This window comes from Numida meleagris, chromosome 3 (assembly GCF_002078875.1).
Source record: "Numida meleagris isolate 19003 breed g44 Domestic line chromosome 3, NumMel1.0, whole genome shotgun sequence".
In the NCBI taxonomy this organism is placed as follows: Eukaryota; Metazoa; Chordata; class Aves; order Galliformes; family Numididae; genus Numida; species Numida meleagris.
The window spans coordinates 97,136,353-97,150,452 of record NC_034411.1 but is presented as its reverse complement, the minus strand read 5'-3'; the positions used below and the strand labels follow the sequence as shown (position 1 = coordinate 97,150,452).

At 38.9% G+C, this 14,100-nt stretch overlaps 1 protein-coding gene across 2 annotated transcripts in view; it reads right to left on the bottom strand.

Annotated features, from left to right (window-relative positions):
- The window catches only part of TAF1B (TATA-box binding protein associated factor, RNA polymerase I subunit B), a 46,001-nt gene that overhangs the window by 19,100 nt on the left and 12,801 nt on the right, over positions 1-14,100 (bottom strand). For both annotated transcript variants that reach the window (XM_021390477.1, XM_021390476.1), the window contains exon 8: positions 13,458-13,557. In XM_021390477.1, coding sequence (XP_021246152.1) covers positions 13,458-13,557 — 100 coding nt within the window. The remainder of the gene's footprint in view (positions 1-13,457; positions 13,558-14,100) is intronic.

Below are 14,100 nucleotides of genomic sequence, written 5' to 3'. Positions count from 1 at the left end.
GAAAAAAAACTGTTTGGCTGTATTGCAGGCTTTTTAATACCCTACTTTCAGAGGAAGATCTCTTGTTCATTAGGCAATTCCTGGCTAAAGCGGTTTTTGAATAAATGAGTTTCAATATTATTAAACCAACAGAGAGATGTGCATTAATGCTACTCTGCTCATGCTCAAGTTAACTCTGAGCAACAAATACTTTTCTAAAAAAATGCAGTCTTTCTGCACATCGAGAGAGCAATCCAGCAAGGAACTGAACTGTCATAATGTATTGAGCTATAGAAGTTTGGGAACAGATTTTATTGAATTTCATAAATATTTTGGCAGGTTTGTTTTCTTTCTTCATTAAGTAATGCTTGAAGGCAGGTATGGACAAGCTAGAGTTTCTGTTACACAACAGCAAGCTCCCGTGATAAACTTGATTACAATAACCCTTTCAGCAGTGAACTTCCTCCTCAGCTTTTTTTTTTTTTAATAGAAGCCTCACCCTTGATTCTTTTCATTCTGCGCTATTTTTTTTATCATGAACAAGTACTACATGCACCTGCTAAAAGTGAACAAGAATACAAAATTACAAAGAAAGAAAGAAAGAAAAAACAAGCGACAGATAGAAGGAACCCCCCCACAAATTAAGATTACAGAGCATGGCAAGAACACTGTAGACCAAAGCAGGAATTACTGCTTGCTTTGGAAAATAAAAGCAGCATGAATTATTAGCAGAATTTGTATGGCTGGAATTCTCTACTTCTTAGAAGATTTTTAAAAATAAACAAGAATGGCTGCTGTGTCAATTTGAATTCCTTAAAGAGCTGCCATTAAAAACAAAAATCATAGGGAAAATAGGCTCATTCAAATTTCAGCTGGGACAATGGGGATCCTTACACATCAGACAAAACGTGATGTGCTACAAGCAAGGTGGATGCACATCCCAGGGAAGAAGAAAGCTGTTGTCATTATGGTCTGAATGCTCCGGAAGAAAATCGAATGCGCTGACCTGCATTCATGAGTTAATTCATTGATTTCATCAGCAATTTCTTGGTTTGACTCAGACCCAAACTAAAATATAAACACACAGTGCACCAAAACCCAGGCTGCGAAACAATCCCAAGGGCAGTGGTTTCCTCAAAGATGTGTGATGACTTGAAGACGTGGGTATTAGCCAGGATCAGATTATGAAGTGGTACGAAATCCTTTCGAACAGGCAGTGTGAAAGAAAAACTTATTAAACAAGGTGACAACTCTACAGGATTTAGGAAATCTTCAGGGTTACTCACAGCAGTACCCCAGATGCATGGTGCTGCCTTGGGCAAGTCTCTCCGTCCCAGTTTCCCAGCTGTAAAACAGTGGCAGTGCCCCATTTGCCCCAGCCTGCGCAGAACAGCCACCACTGCATGTGATGGGCACCACAAGGACAAAACGAAGCAAGTGTTCTGCAAGTGTGCTGGCTTTACCTGGCATGTGCTAAAGCAGGCTTAAACTCCCACGTCAGATGAAGAAAAGGAAAAGATAGATGAGCAGCTCATTACTATCTGTGTATTAAACTGCAACGCTATGTTGTTGTAGAAACAGTAAGAGATTAAATGATTAATAGCTACACCCTAGCACACTTTGCAAATTCTTTCAGAAATTCCTAAAATATACACTTAACTTTATAGTCTTAGTCACAATTCAAAGACATGAAAATAAGACAGTATTAGCGTAATCTGTTCACAAATCCAAGACCCATGCTTACTCTAAGAGCCGAAAGGAAAAGGACAAAAGGTTGTTTACAAGTGCTACCAGTAACTTGTAAAAACCCCTGTCTGTCTGTCTCCCACATGACCCACTATTTACCCTCACTTGGCTTTTCACTTATCCCCTCTTGCCACATTTTTAGGCCAGACTTCTTGCCATTGTTCCTTCCTCCTCCTAGCATTGGGACTGCCAATACCACTCTTCAATAAAAAAATCATAAGGTCAAAATAAAAGCACTGGGAGTATTTAAACAATCCATTTCTTAAATTATTCCACCAAAATAATCTAAAGGTTGCTCTGAAAGTAATTTCTGCCATAGGTTAGTGATATCCCTTCTAAGCAAGGATTTGTCATAACTTTTATTTTTAATTAAGCTACAATCCCAGATCTATAAATCTAAAACATTAAAGGCAAGCATTAAGTTCACTTAACTTAAAGGCCTGAACCATGACTCAGAAGAAAAGCTGCTGTTTTTCATTAGTTATCTCACGAAGTTTTACCTTCTCAAAAAAACTCTCCAGAGCACAAAACCCACAAATCAAAACCCTAACTTTAATCCCAGAACAACAAAAAGCGGCTGTACCACATCTATCCAAGAAGATCTGTTTAGCCTTGCATCCAGCAGCAAGCAAGAGAGATGAGCAGGAAGGAATTTAAGAGTCAAGTAAGCCACAAAGGACACTTTCCCAAATTTTTGTCCAGCTTCACACAGTTTGTGGATGAGCCAACACTTACTAGTTCTGCATGCCTTTTCTTCCGTGGGCTTTGTCCAGTCACTATCTGACCCCCACGAGCATCCGGAACGTCTGACAGCAACAAGTTCCACCAATTACCCACAAGATACATGAAGAAGAATTCTCTGTTGTTTGATTCTGAACCAGCAGACCAGCAAACTTTGTCTGACACCTCCCAAGAAGGTATATTGGAAGAGATTCAGAATGGCTGCCTTCTGAACAAAATAAACCATCACCATAACTTCCTCCTAGTCAACTGTTCCTTAGCTTGAAAGGTAAGTAGATACACTTAATTGTTTCTTGCTTAGGAAACCTGTGTCTGTTTTTGATCGTTCTTGTCACTCCACAAATCTTTTAGTTCTTCTTTGAATTCCTTTGAGGGAGTAAGAAAAACAAAACAACCAACCAACCAAAAAAAAAAAAATCCAACACCAAAACAAACCAGCCAAACAAACCAGAAAAACACCCCAAAACTAACAACAGCAAAAAAATAAAAAACAGTCTGACCAGAATTCCATAGAGTAAGGATTATGATGGATTTATACATTAACAATGCTTTGTTCTCTATTTCTTTATTAGAAGTCAGGAATTACTAGACAATAATTCTAATGTAGCTGGACTAAAAGAGCTGCGTGTTTGAAAACATCATGAAGGAATTATAGAAACCCGTATAATTAAGATCATGCAGATATTTAAATTAAGGTTGGTACATGAACATAACAACATTGATCATATCAGCTTTCAGAGAACATTAAAACATTTCTACTTTAAAAAAAAATTACTTCCTATTAGACAGACTTAATGGGCATATCCGTTGATTCAGATACACCTTATGGGCGTACTTAGACACAAAGTAGATACCAGTGAAAGAACAGATTTGTATTTAATTGAAGCTTGTGGGTCAATAAATTACAATCACTTACGGAACAGTAAAAATTAAAATGCAATGCTTGCGCACTGTAATCTTTACCCACTATAATGATGCCACACAAAAAACAAAGCTTGCACTGCATCTGTCTTTTTAAGTTTTTCTCCTTCCCATACAATATCTTTACTTCCTACTCCTCTCTTCCAGTAGTCTCAAGATAACATCAGTCAACTGCTGGACAGGATGAAAACCTCAGAAGTTTCAAACTGTATTTGCTTTATCTGTATTCTCATAACTATCAAGCTGAGGGATTATGTATTTCAGTAGATGCAGAAAGGAGCAGTTTTCTTGCATGAGAAATCTGGTTAAGGTACCATTTTTTTCAACACATTCAAAATTGTTCATAACAAAGAATTATGAATCTTATCAAGAAGGAAAGGAGAACAAAAGAGAAAAACAATAACAGAATGATAAAGATGAAGGATCCTGTAAGTACGCTTTCATTTACACTGGTATATATTTTTTTTTTATTTGGAGTTACCATTTTTCTTTAAAAGTGACTTCTGCAAGTGGGGATAGTGCTTACTTGTCTCAATAACACAACTTACTTTTTCTACAAGGCTAACTCACCAAAAATGGTCAGCAGACCATTTTATTTTAAAAACCATCTTCAGAGTAGACAATGGCTTAACTTATCAACATACTCATTTTAATAGATTAATTTCTGAGTGGCAACGTCAATTGAATTTAGACATCAATGTCAATTCAGAAAATACATTGTTATCAGCCATCAAATTAGCAATCTTGGATCAGTCACCAAATGGTAGACCTTCTACAGACAGACAGCAGAAAGTAGGCTCATGATCACAGGCTCTAGTTCTCATGGGGGACTTCAATCACCTCGATCTTTGCATGAAAAGCAACACTACCAGGCACATACGGTCGAAGAGTTTCCTGCAGTGCATGCAAAGTAACTTTCTGACACAGGTGGCGGAGGAGCCAACAAGGAGAGGTGTGCTGCTGGACCCTCTTAGAAGCAGGCAAGGTCTGGTTGGGAATGTGAAGGCTGGGGGCAGCCTTGGATGCAGTGACTATGAGATAGCGGAGTTCGGGATCTTACATGGAAGAAACAAGGCAGTATGTAGCACTGCTAACTGGGACTTAAAGGAGGGCCAACCTTGACTTCTTCAAGGACATGCTTGGAGGTATCCCATGGGTTAGAGCATTGGAAGGTAATGGTGCCCAAGAGAGTTGGCTGACATCCAAGCATCACTTCTTCCAAGCACAAGACAGATGCATCCCTAAGAGTAAGAAATCTGGCAAAGGTGGCAGAAGACCCACATAGATGAGCAAGAAAAAATTCAAATGGAAGAAGAAAGTCTATGGAAGTGGAAAAGGGGTCTAGTCTCTTGGGAGGAATATAGGAATGTTGTCAAGGCATGGAGGGATGCAATGAGGAAGGCTAAGGCCCACCTGGAAATAAATCTGACGAAGGAGGTCAAGGACAACAAGAAAGGCTTCTTTAAGTATGTCAAAAGCAAAAGGAAGACTACGGAAAATGTGAGTCTGCTGCTGAATGAGATGGGTGTCCTGGTAACAGAGGACACTGAGAATGCAGAGCTACTGAACACCTTCTTTGCTTCAGCCCTTGATGTTAGGACTGCTCTTGAGGAATCCCAGACCTTGGAGTTAAGTCTGAAGAAAGAAAGACTTCCCCTTGGTTTAGGAGGATCTGGTCAGAGATCATCTAGGCAAACTCAAGACACACAAATCCATGGGTCCTGATGGCATGCACCCATGAACACTGAGGGAGCTGGAAGAAGTGACTGCCAAGAAGCTTTCTATCACCTTTGAAAGGTCTTGGAGAACAGGAGAGGTGCCCGAGTACGATAAGGGTAGTGAAGCACTGGAACAGGCTGCCCAGATAGGTTGTGGAGTCTCCTTCTTTGGAGATATTAAAATTGTCTGGATGCTTTTCTGTGTAACCTACTGCAGGGAACCTGCTTTAGCAGGGGGTTGGATTAGATCTCCAGAGGCCCCTTCCAGCCCCTGTGATTTCCTCAGCAAGAAGTTCAGTAGAATGACCTCATAAAATACTCAGAATACAGACGTAAACAGAGGAATTTCACTCCTCCTTAGACGTTGGGACAAAAATCATAAGGCCCTAAAACAGTGATTCACTTCATCTACCCCTCCTAGAAGAGCACTATAATTAGGAGAGTAAATCCACACCCACAACCAAGAAACACGAGAACTTAAGAAACACTGTCAAGTTTATAAACTTCTATTAACATACTCAAACTCTGTAATGAAGCAAATGTTAATCCATCTGCTTTTAAGCTGATGAAATTATAGATCCAGAAATAGCAACTTCGATATCAAACAATCCCAAAGTATGAAATATCATTTGCTCAGTTACACTACGTCCAGCTTGGGGCACAAATCAAGGAACAAAACAAGCACAGAGGAATTAGCCTGAAGAGCTGGATAAATACTCATTGTTTTAATGACACTAAGAATGATCACCATGAGATTTCTAAGGCTCTTCAGTGGTCAGTTTGACTTTGTATGACATTATGCCACCACTACAGTTCACCCAGAACATCTAGCCCCTGGCTCTAATCACCAAGCAGGGCAGGTGGAGCAGCGTGCTCTGCAGCCATTCCCACTAAGCGTGCTCACGGACAACGCATCGCTCTCTGTGCTCCTGGGATTTGAGTACACACTTCATCTCCTTCTGTGTGACAATACTGCCTAGCTACTTTGTTACATGAGAAGATACCCTTTTTTTTAATGTATTAAAAATAACAATGAAAAATAACTTTAGCTTTGTTCTCAGCACACGTGGGAAGAACGACCTACATGAGCGAAATCAGCACACCAGCTCCACAAGCTTGTCCAGCCCTTGAGGAGATGGGCTGAGTGTCTGCAAAGAGAGAAGCATGAATGCTCTAGCAACAGTTCCCCTCCTAAGCTCCATGTGATGTACATCAAGAAACTACATTTAAGCTATCTAATGAGAATGTAAGTGAGAGAAGTACCTGCTTTCCAAAGCCTCCAAAGGCAGATCCTATCTGTCTAGGTTTAGGCACTTCAAACACAGGAAAATATTTCATCAATTTGTGATACACTCCCAATTTCAAGAAAGAGAACAGAAGTAGCTCAAAGTACCTTACAAGAAAATGCAAACGACTGTTTCTAGCATGAATAAGCCAAGCAATAGACTAAGTTAGATATGTAAGCAATGAACATTCTCCAGGTGTTATTCAGTACTGTAAATGCAGAGAACTAGTTTTCAAGAAACCTGTAATACTGATTCTACCTCTGGCCATAGCATACCTTTATTATTCAATCAATCCTAATAGCATAAATTACATTAACTCCTTTACACTTTGACAAAGATTATTAGAAATTAATGAGGAATGAATGTTAAATTAGTTCTAAGACTTAGCCATTATCCTTGAAACCTCAAGACTACAGCCAAATTCTAGTTTTTGTTGTATACAGTAGGTAACCAAAGTTTTTAGCAATTTTCTTTTCTTAACCCATGAGAAATCCTCCCATTTTATATTTCCCTGCAGGCTAATTGACAATTCTTCTGCCCCCAATATTCACAGGGAAATCAAAATCAGGAGACGTCTTAAACTTCTTAAACTTGTCAGCTAAATTTACAAAACAAAACTGCTTTTACTATGCTTGAACAATGCTGAGTTGATTCAAATATGCATTTGTGGCGCAACCCTATTTTATTCAAAGCAACTCTTACTGAGCAGCTAAATTATTAGATGGTCACGTGGCAAAAAATGACTATAGGTTACAAGTATTAACAAACGTATTCCGATTATAATTTTGCCTATAATCACAATAATTAGAAATAATGGCAAAATCTGAGGTTTGACATCTGCCATCACGATAAAATTCAGCAACACACAGTCACACTGTAAGAGAAATGATTATCATTATAAAAACATTCTGAACCTGGAAGTGAAGGGGTCCAACACTGGGCAGCACAAGGATACAAATCCTGAGTTTAAACCTTGTTCTCAATTATGACAGTAAAAGATACAAAAATCCCCAGCTCCTGACTTAAAAGCATGTCTCCAAATACAGTACTGGCTGGTCACTAGTACTCCCTGACAGCTCTTGGTTTTTTTGGGATAATGGGGTAAAGGGAGAATGTAACCAGACGTGCACAACTCAACAACCACCTTCTGGATAAAAGAAGCAAGAAACAGCACTGTAGATATTCTGCAGTGAAATCAAAGGTAAAGGCAACTAAGCCATAAGCAGCAAAGAAAGCACACAAAAAATCCACCACCACCAAAAGAACCTTTAATTTCAAGGTAAATAGGCAAGCCATGAAACAAACAGGAATAAAAAGAAAGTTTGTTCTGTAACTGGGAGAAGAACAGGAATCCATCTTGTTAAAACAATATGCAAGGTGGAGAAAATTTATGCCTGTAAAAAAAGTAAAAGCAGTATCTGATAAAATGAAGTATTTCACAAAGGATAGGCCTAGGAAATTTACACACAAGAAGCTTCAAGGAAATAACTGAGGAGCTCTGGAGCTCTCTGAAACACAAATGTTGTTTTTTTAAATATCTTAAGAAATTCTAAAGATCAAAGGACTCTCAGCATTAATATTAAAAAATGTAAAAGGGAAGATTCAGGAACTCTACAATGATTAGCCTGGCATGGATTCTGAAGAAAACAGTACAAACAATGGGAAAAATAGGAGCTAAAAATACCCTGTCAGTCAAGCAACCTTCATAAGGTCATAAGAGGAGAGAGCCAACTGAAGCTTCAGCTCCAACAAGGAGATCTACAGGTGCTGCTGCTCTGAAAAGAACATCATCCTTGTTTATGGAAAGCTAGCTGACGCAAGGGGAGCAAATAAATAAAAAGGCAACAGAAATCCACTGAGGGACCCATGGTAATACCTCAAACACAAAAACAGCTGCTCCGCTGGAAAAAAAAGGCATGCAGAACAAAGAAGCAAAACACAACTGCCCTTGATACAATAGATACACATGGATACAAAAGTGCTGCTAAGAATTAAGAAAAATAAAAGTAAATAAAACCATAAGAAAAGAACAGGAAGAAAACAAAAGCTATAGAGTGCTGTAAAAGAAGAAAGCAAAGACTTGAGTTTCACCGTAGAGAAGAGAGGTTCATCTGCCAGTGCTTACAAGCCTTTCACTTCCAAATAAAAGCAGGACGAAACGTAATAATCAAAGCTAGAGAGGATGTGTGCATGCATGTGTGAAAGGTATATACTCCTCCAATTAAAAAAAAAAAAAATCCAAAGCAGCACAGAATAAAAATCTGCACTGAAGAAGCACATTCTAAGGAGAGCAGAAGAGTCTTCTGTCCCACTTGAGAATTACACTATGACACCTACTTCAACACCTAGCAATCCTTTCTTGAGGGAAAAGGAAGACTCTGGATGAATTATACTTTTTCTTAGGGCAGCAAATACATGCACAGCTTTTCAAGCTCTTCCTTTTCCTATCAAAGCCAACATCAGATCATAAATACGAATAAAAATTTTTATTTTACTGAACGCAATGAAGAACTGCCCAAAATTACTGACACAGACAACAAGAGATATCACTTTAATGCTGAGTGATGAGCTACTAAGTGTGAAGGAAAGATGATGTCAGGGAGAAGAAAGAGAGAACAAAAGGCCTTTCAGTGAGGCTGAAAAATAAGAACGGAAAAATGAAAGACACGACACCATAAAAATAAAGACAGACACTTACTGGAGTGAAATGAATAAAAAGAAAAAAAAGATTAACTGTATGGGGAAAAATCTGGTAAGGGCAGAGCAAATCACAGCAATTCAGTACAGTACAGGAAGTAACGATCAAGAAATGAAGGATGGAAGTAGGTGAAGAAGACAATTAAGAACAAAATTAAATCTTAAAACCAACCAGAAAATAAACTGATTTAAAGACTCCTAGGCCGCGAAGTGCATCAACACTATTCCACAAAGTGAAGTGCTCAACGGCCCTCTCTGAACAGGATTGACCAACATTCACTGACCATCCGTTTTCCCCTAGTCCTTCACCCTTTAGAAAAAAATATATATTCTTTACACATTTAGGAAGAAAAAAGCTATTTGAATGGCACAGGTGAGACTGAAGGAAGGGAACTTCACCAAGGTCACACATCTGGCTCCTCGCCAAGTCTAGATACTTGTGCACCTAAAATGAAGGCCATTCCAGGAGCTCTTCAGAACAACCGGATCTGAAAGATATTTATGAGACTACACCTATCCTGTTCCACACAGCACATACTCCAAACTGACGTGTTTGTTATCTTCAATACTTTGGTAAATCGAGTTGCACAACAGCCATGGGAGTGATCTGCTTACCTACAGACAGCTAAGTTTGCGTGAGCGTCAATAACCTGAGAATCAAACCAAAAATTATTCCTGGACACACAAAATAATGGTAAAATATCAATCTGCGATCAAGCAGGAATGGAAAACAAGGAATTGGGGTGGCGCTTCACTGCAGGGCAAATGCTATAAAAAAAAGAAAGCTGAAATCAAATTAGCCACAGAGCTTTATATATCCTACTACTAATTTACAAGCTAGTTTTAAGTCCTACACTAGCAGGCTTTTAAAGAAAGAAATATCCTCTGCAATAAGGAAACAGAAATGATTTCCACCTAAAAGAGATGATTGTTCAACAAAGATGCGTTACCTACTGGCAAATGCCTTCAGATTAGGGGGGATTAACTGTAGTTAAATAAATTGCAAATATGAAGGAAAAACCTTGATCTCCTCCATGGAAAAAGTCATCAAGAAAGAAAAAACTCAAGTATTGTGGAGACTGCTAGGAGTTGGCTTTAGCAAAAAGTTTTGTTTTTTTTTTCCCCAGAAGAAGATGAACATTTGCTTTTCTTCTACTGTCTTGGGACCTTAGAAATTCCAAATTAAGAACTAAGCAGGAGCATCCTGCTGCTAATTGCCCCACGAACGTACATTTAGGTAAGACCCGCTTCTCAAAAGCTAACTTCTAACATACACGATTTTAATAGAGGAAGGGGTAAACAAGGTGGATGTGTAATGAAATGAAGGCTTAGAAAGGAGACCAATGGAAAAATGAATACATACGGAAGACAAACAATTCATTTCCCATTTTACACAAAGCTCTTGAATAAAGAAATTTTATCCTTCTTAAAATACTTGTGAGATAGTACTTATCTCCAGTTACAGCCTGACGCATATGTCTAACAGGTGACCAGAAACAGAAACCTTTGCAGCTGGTTTTAACCAAAGCTCACCTTGTGCAGAATGAAAAAATACAGAAAACACCCTTCTTATTAGCTGTTCCATTACTAAATCCTGAATTATTTGCCACCTACACTGGAGATGTAACAGACAATACAACGCAAGCTACAGCATCAGGATCACAGCATACTGGAGGTCAGAAAGGATCCCTGGAGATCACTGATCCCATCCTCTGCTCAAAACAGGACCAATTACAGCAGGTTGTTCAGGACTGTGTCCATCAGGCTTCAAGCATATCCCAAGATGGAGGCTTCACAGTGATTTTAGGCAGCCCATTCCAGTGTTCAGTCACCCTTACAGTATGTTTAAAAAAATTTTAATCTTATGTTTAAATTAAAGCCCCTGTTTTTCCAAGATGTGCCCATTGACACTTGCCCATTGTCCCTGATGTTCAGTGAAAGGAGTCTGACTCCATTTTCACTCCTTCCTATTGAGTACTTACACACTTCACTACAACGAAGCCTCTGCTCAGGGATAAAAAACCTCAGGTCCTTCAGCCTCTCTTCCCACAACAGATACGATGCTCTTTCATCACCTCCAACTGCTAAATTGCAAGCAGGACAGTGAAATACCATCAGTGATACGGACGCTATCCCTGCATTACACACAGCACTGAAACTCATTGGCTGGGAAGGCTAAGACAAGCCACGTTCCATGCATTCAGTTCCAACAACTGAATAAGGTTAAAAAATGTTTTGTGTATATACACGCACAACTGTGTAGATAGAAAGTAGATGCAACTCACCTTGTAGTAACTACTGCATTTATTTTTTTTTAAAGCTCTAATAACTTCAACCTTGCACAATTTCAGTGTATGCTGGACACCTGGAAAATTGTTACTGAAAATAGGTTTTTAAGCCACTGAGAGTGCTTATACCTATGGCGACCCTTACCAAGTTCTGATTCATCTATACTTAACTGATAAGACAGTAGCTTACTATGACTTTGTATCTTAAGCAACCATGCAACTACTACTTGATTAAAACTTGTGTTGCAGGCAGCCAGCACACAACACAATTAAACGTACTAAAAATGGTTAAAAAAAAACACCTACTGAATAACCTTGTAAAACAGCTATGTTTCTGAAAATATTCTCAGTTTGCATTCACCAGACTTGAAATGCAACAAATAATGACATGAATAAGAAAGCAAGTAAGATGCTTAAATGATCATAATCTGATAAAAAGTTTTTCACAGAGTCAGAGAATGGCTGTGTTGGAAGGGACCTCACAGCCCACCCACTCCAACCTGTGCCATGTGCTGGCTGCCCCCCACCAGCTCAGGCTGCCCAGTGCCCACCCAACCCAGCCTTGCATGCCTCTGGGGATGGGGCACCCACAGCTCTCTGGGCAGCAGTGCCAGGGCCTCACCGCCCTCTGAGCAAAGAACTTCCTCCTGACATCTAACCTAAATCTCCCCTCTGCTAGTTTAAAGCCATTCCCCCTTGTCCTGTCACTATCAGAGAAGATTTTAAGATAATTGTCTACAGAATACCATATACAGAACACCAAGGAGAAAAGAATACAGGCTGTACTTTGAGGATAGAGTATTGCACAATCTGACTTCCTGCTCCAGGACAGCCACCTGGTCTCCTGAATATCTCAAAACTCAGATGTCAAAACTGGATACAGGTGGATAAACTATTGGTAATCTCTGCGCTGCAATGAGAAGTAAGATCGGTTCTGAAATGTAAGATCCAGGAAACACCCTGATGTTTTCTTCTGCAATTTTCATCCCAATCAGGTCGTCAAAAATGTCAAGATTAGGCAGTCTTAGCTGGGATCCTCCCTGAGCAATTGTGATCTCCTTTCTGCAAACAAGATACCCCATTCTGAGGTGTGGTCCAAGTTCTATGGCTGCAACTCACAGAAAAACTTTAATTGGGATTTCTGTTTGTTTTTTATTTAGCTGGGGACAAAATTCAAGTTCTGTGTAACCATTTTGAGAGGTACAAATCTCTCTGAAGGATGAAGACCAAGAAAGACAGAATAAAAACCAACAGATTTAAAAAAAATAAGTTTTCAACAACATTTCAACCTGATCACTCTTTTCATAAAGGAAAGGTCTAAGAAAAAGATTTAGATTCTGCAAACCAGCTTTTGCACAACCATTATGAGCTGTTGAATACAGGTACATACTGGAGAATGGTAAAATTACTTGTAGCAGCATCACTGAGGGCCTGGGCTACAAGCACCTTGCAACAAACAGCCTCAAACCTAGCTTTTCCTGCTAGCAGCACTGCTGCTTTCTGCACTTAAAACCTAACGTTTTATTTGTGCACCTCAAAAATCCCTGACTTTATTTTTCTTCTCCTGGAACAGAAATACCAGTGGAAAATCGTTAGCAAAGTACATAATAAACCTCAATAAGTGACATGTTACATTTTACCTGTCCATTGCTATTCAGGTCAGTAATAACCTTGTGTCATGTTTAGGTTTAATACATTTCAGCCAGTGCAGCAAGACAAAGAACAAAATATCTTATTTAATCCATATTTAGCAAAAATTATTTCTGTACATAGCCCTTAGACATGAAACCAAATCCTGTTTCTGAATGTTCCAACAGCAGTTCTGAATACTGTTTTCTCAACAAGTACTTACTGATTTTATTTTAACTTAGGTAATCAGCCTAATTAGACTGGTTAACGATTAAAGCATGGAGGGTCTTTGATTGCATTGCTTTCTGCACAGGCTCCAATAATGTGAAACCTGAACTCCACGATGTAAGAATAGATTTAATCAATTTATTAACATTAAACAAAAATTAAAATACCACAGGATAACTAGCTGGTTGTTTGTTTTTAATCTATTATTTAAAGAAAAAAATTACCTCAACACAAAAGATCCTAAGATCAAGGCCATATAACTTCATCTTCTCTGGAAAGTGCTGATAAGCACTGAAATACGGAATATGACCTTCAACAACAAACCTGTGTAAAAAAGCAAACACAAATAAAAATAGCGGGTAGCACAACAAAACAAAAGCATGTTTGTTCTACAATTAATCCACGTATCAATTTCTGGTTTAAAACAACGTCTGTATTATACTGCCTAAGCAATACTGTCTGAGTTACACACCTCTATACGCTCCACAGGATGAAAACCAGTTCCATCCTTCAACAGGCCTTTAAGTTCAAACTCAGCTACGACCGACAAATGGTCATGTTATGGCAGCAAGCTTACAATCAACAGCCTTGCATACAGTTGGTTCTGAACATTCTTCAGCTCCTGTGCTTTCGAAACTGCTTCAAGCCCTCTCTGGGTGGGATGGAATCTTTCTTTCAAAATTCTTATGCTTTAAGTAAATTTTACAAACTGAAACACTTTCTGCTGGAGTAACTTAAGAGCGAGGCAATGTGGGGGGGAAGCCACAGAATTATGGGCATACACCCAGAACCACAACTCCAATAATTACATTCTGTAGTCTGATTAAGGAAAAATATAATTTCAGTGAGAAATTATTTTATATGCTA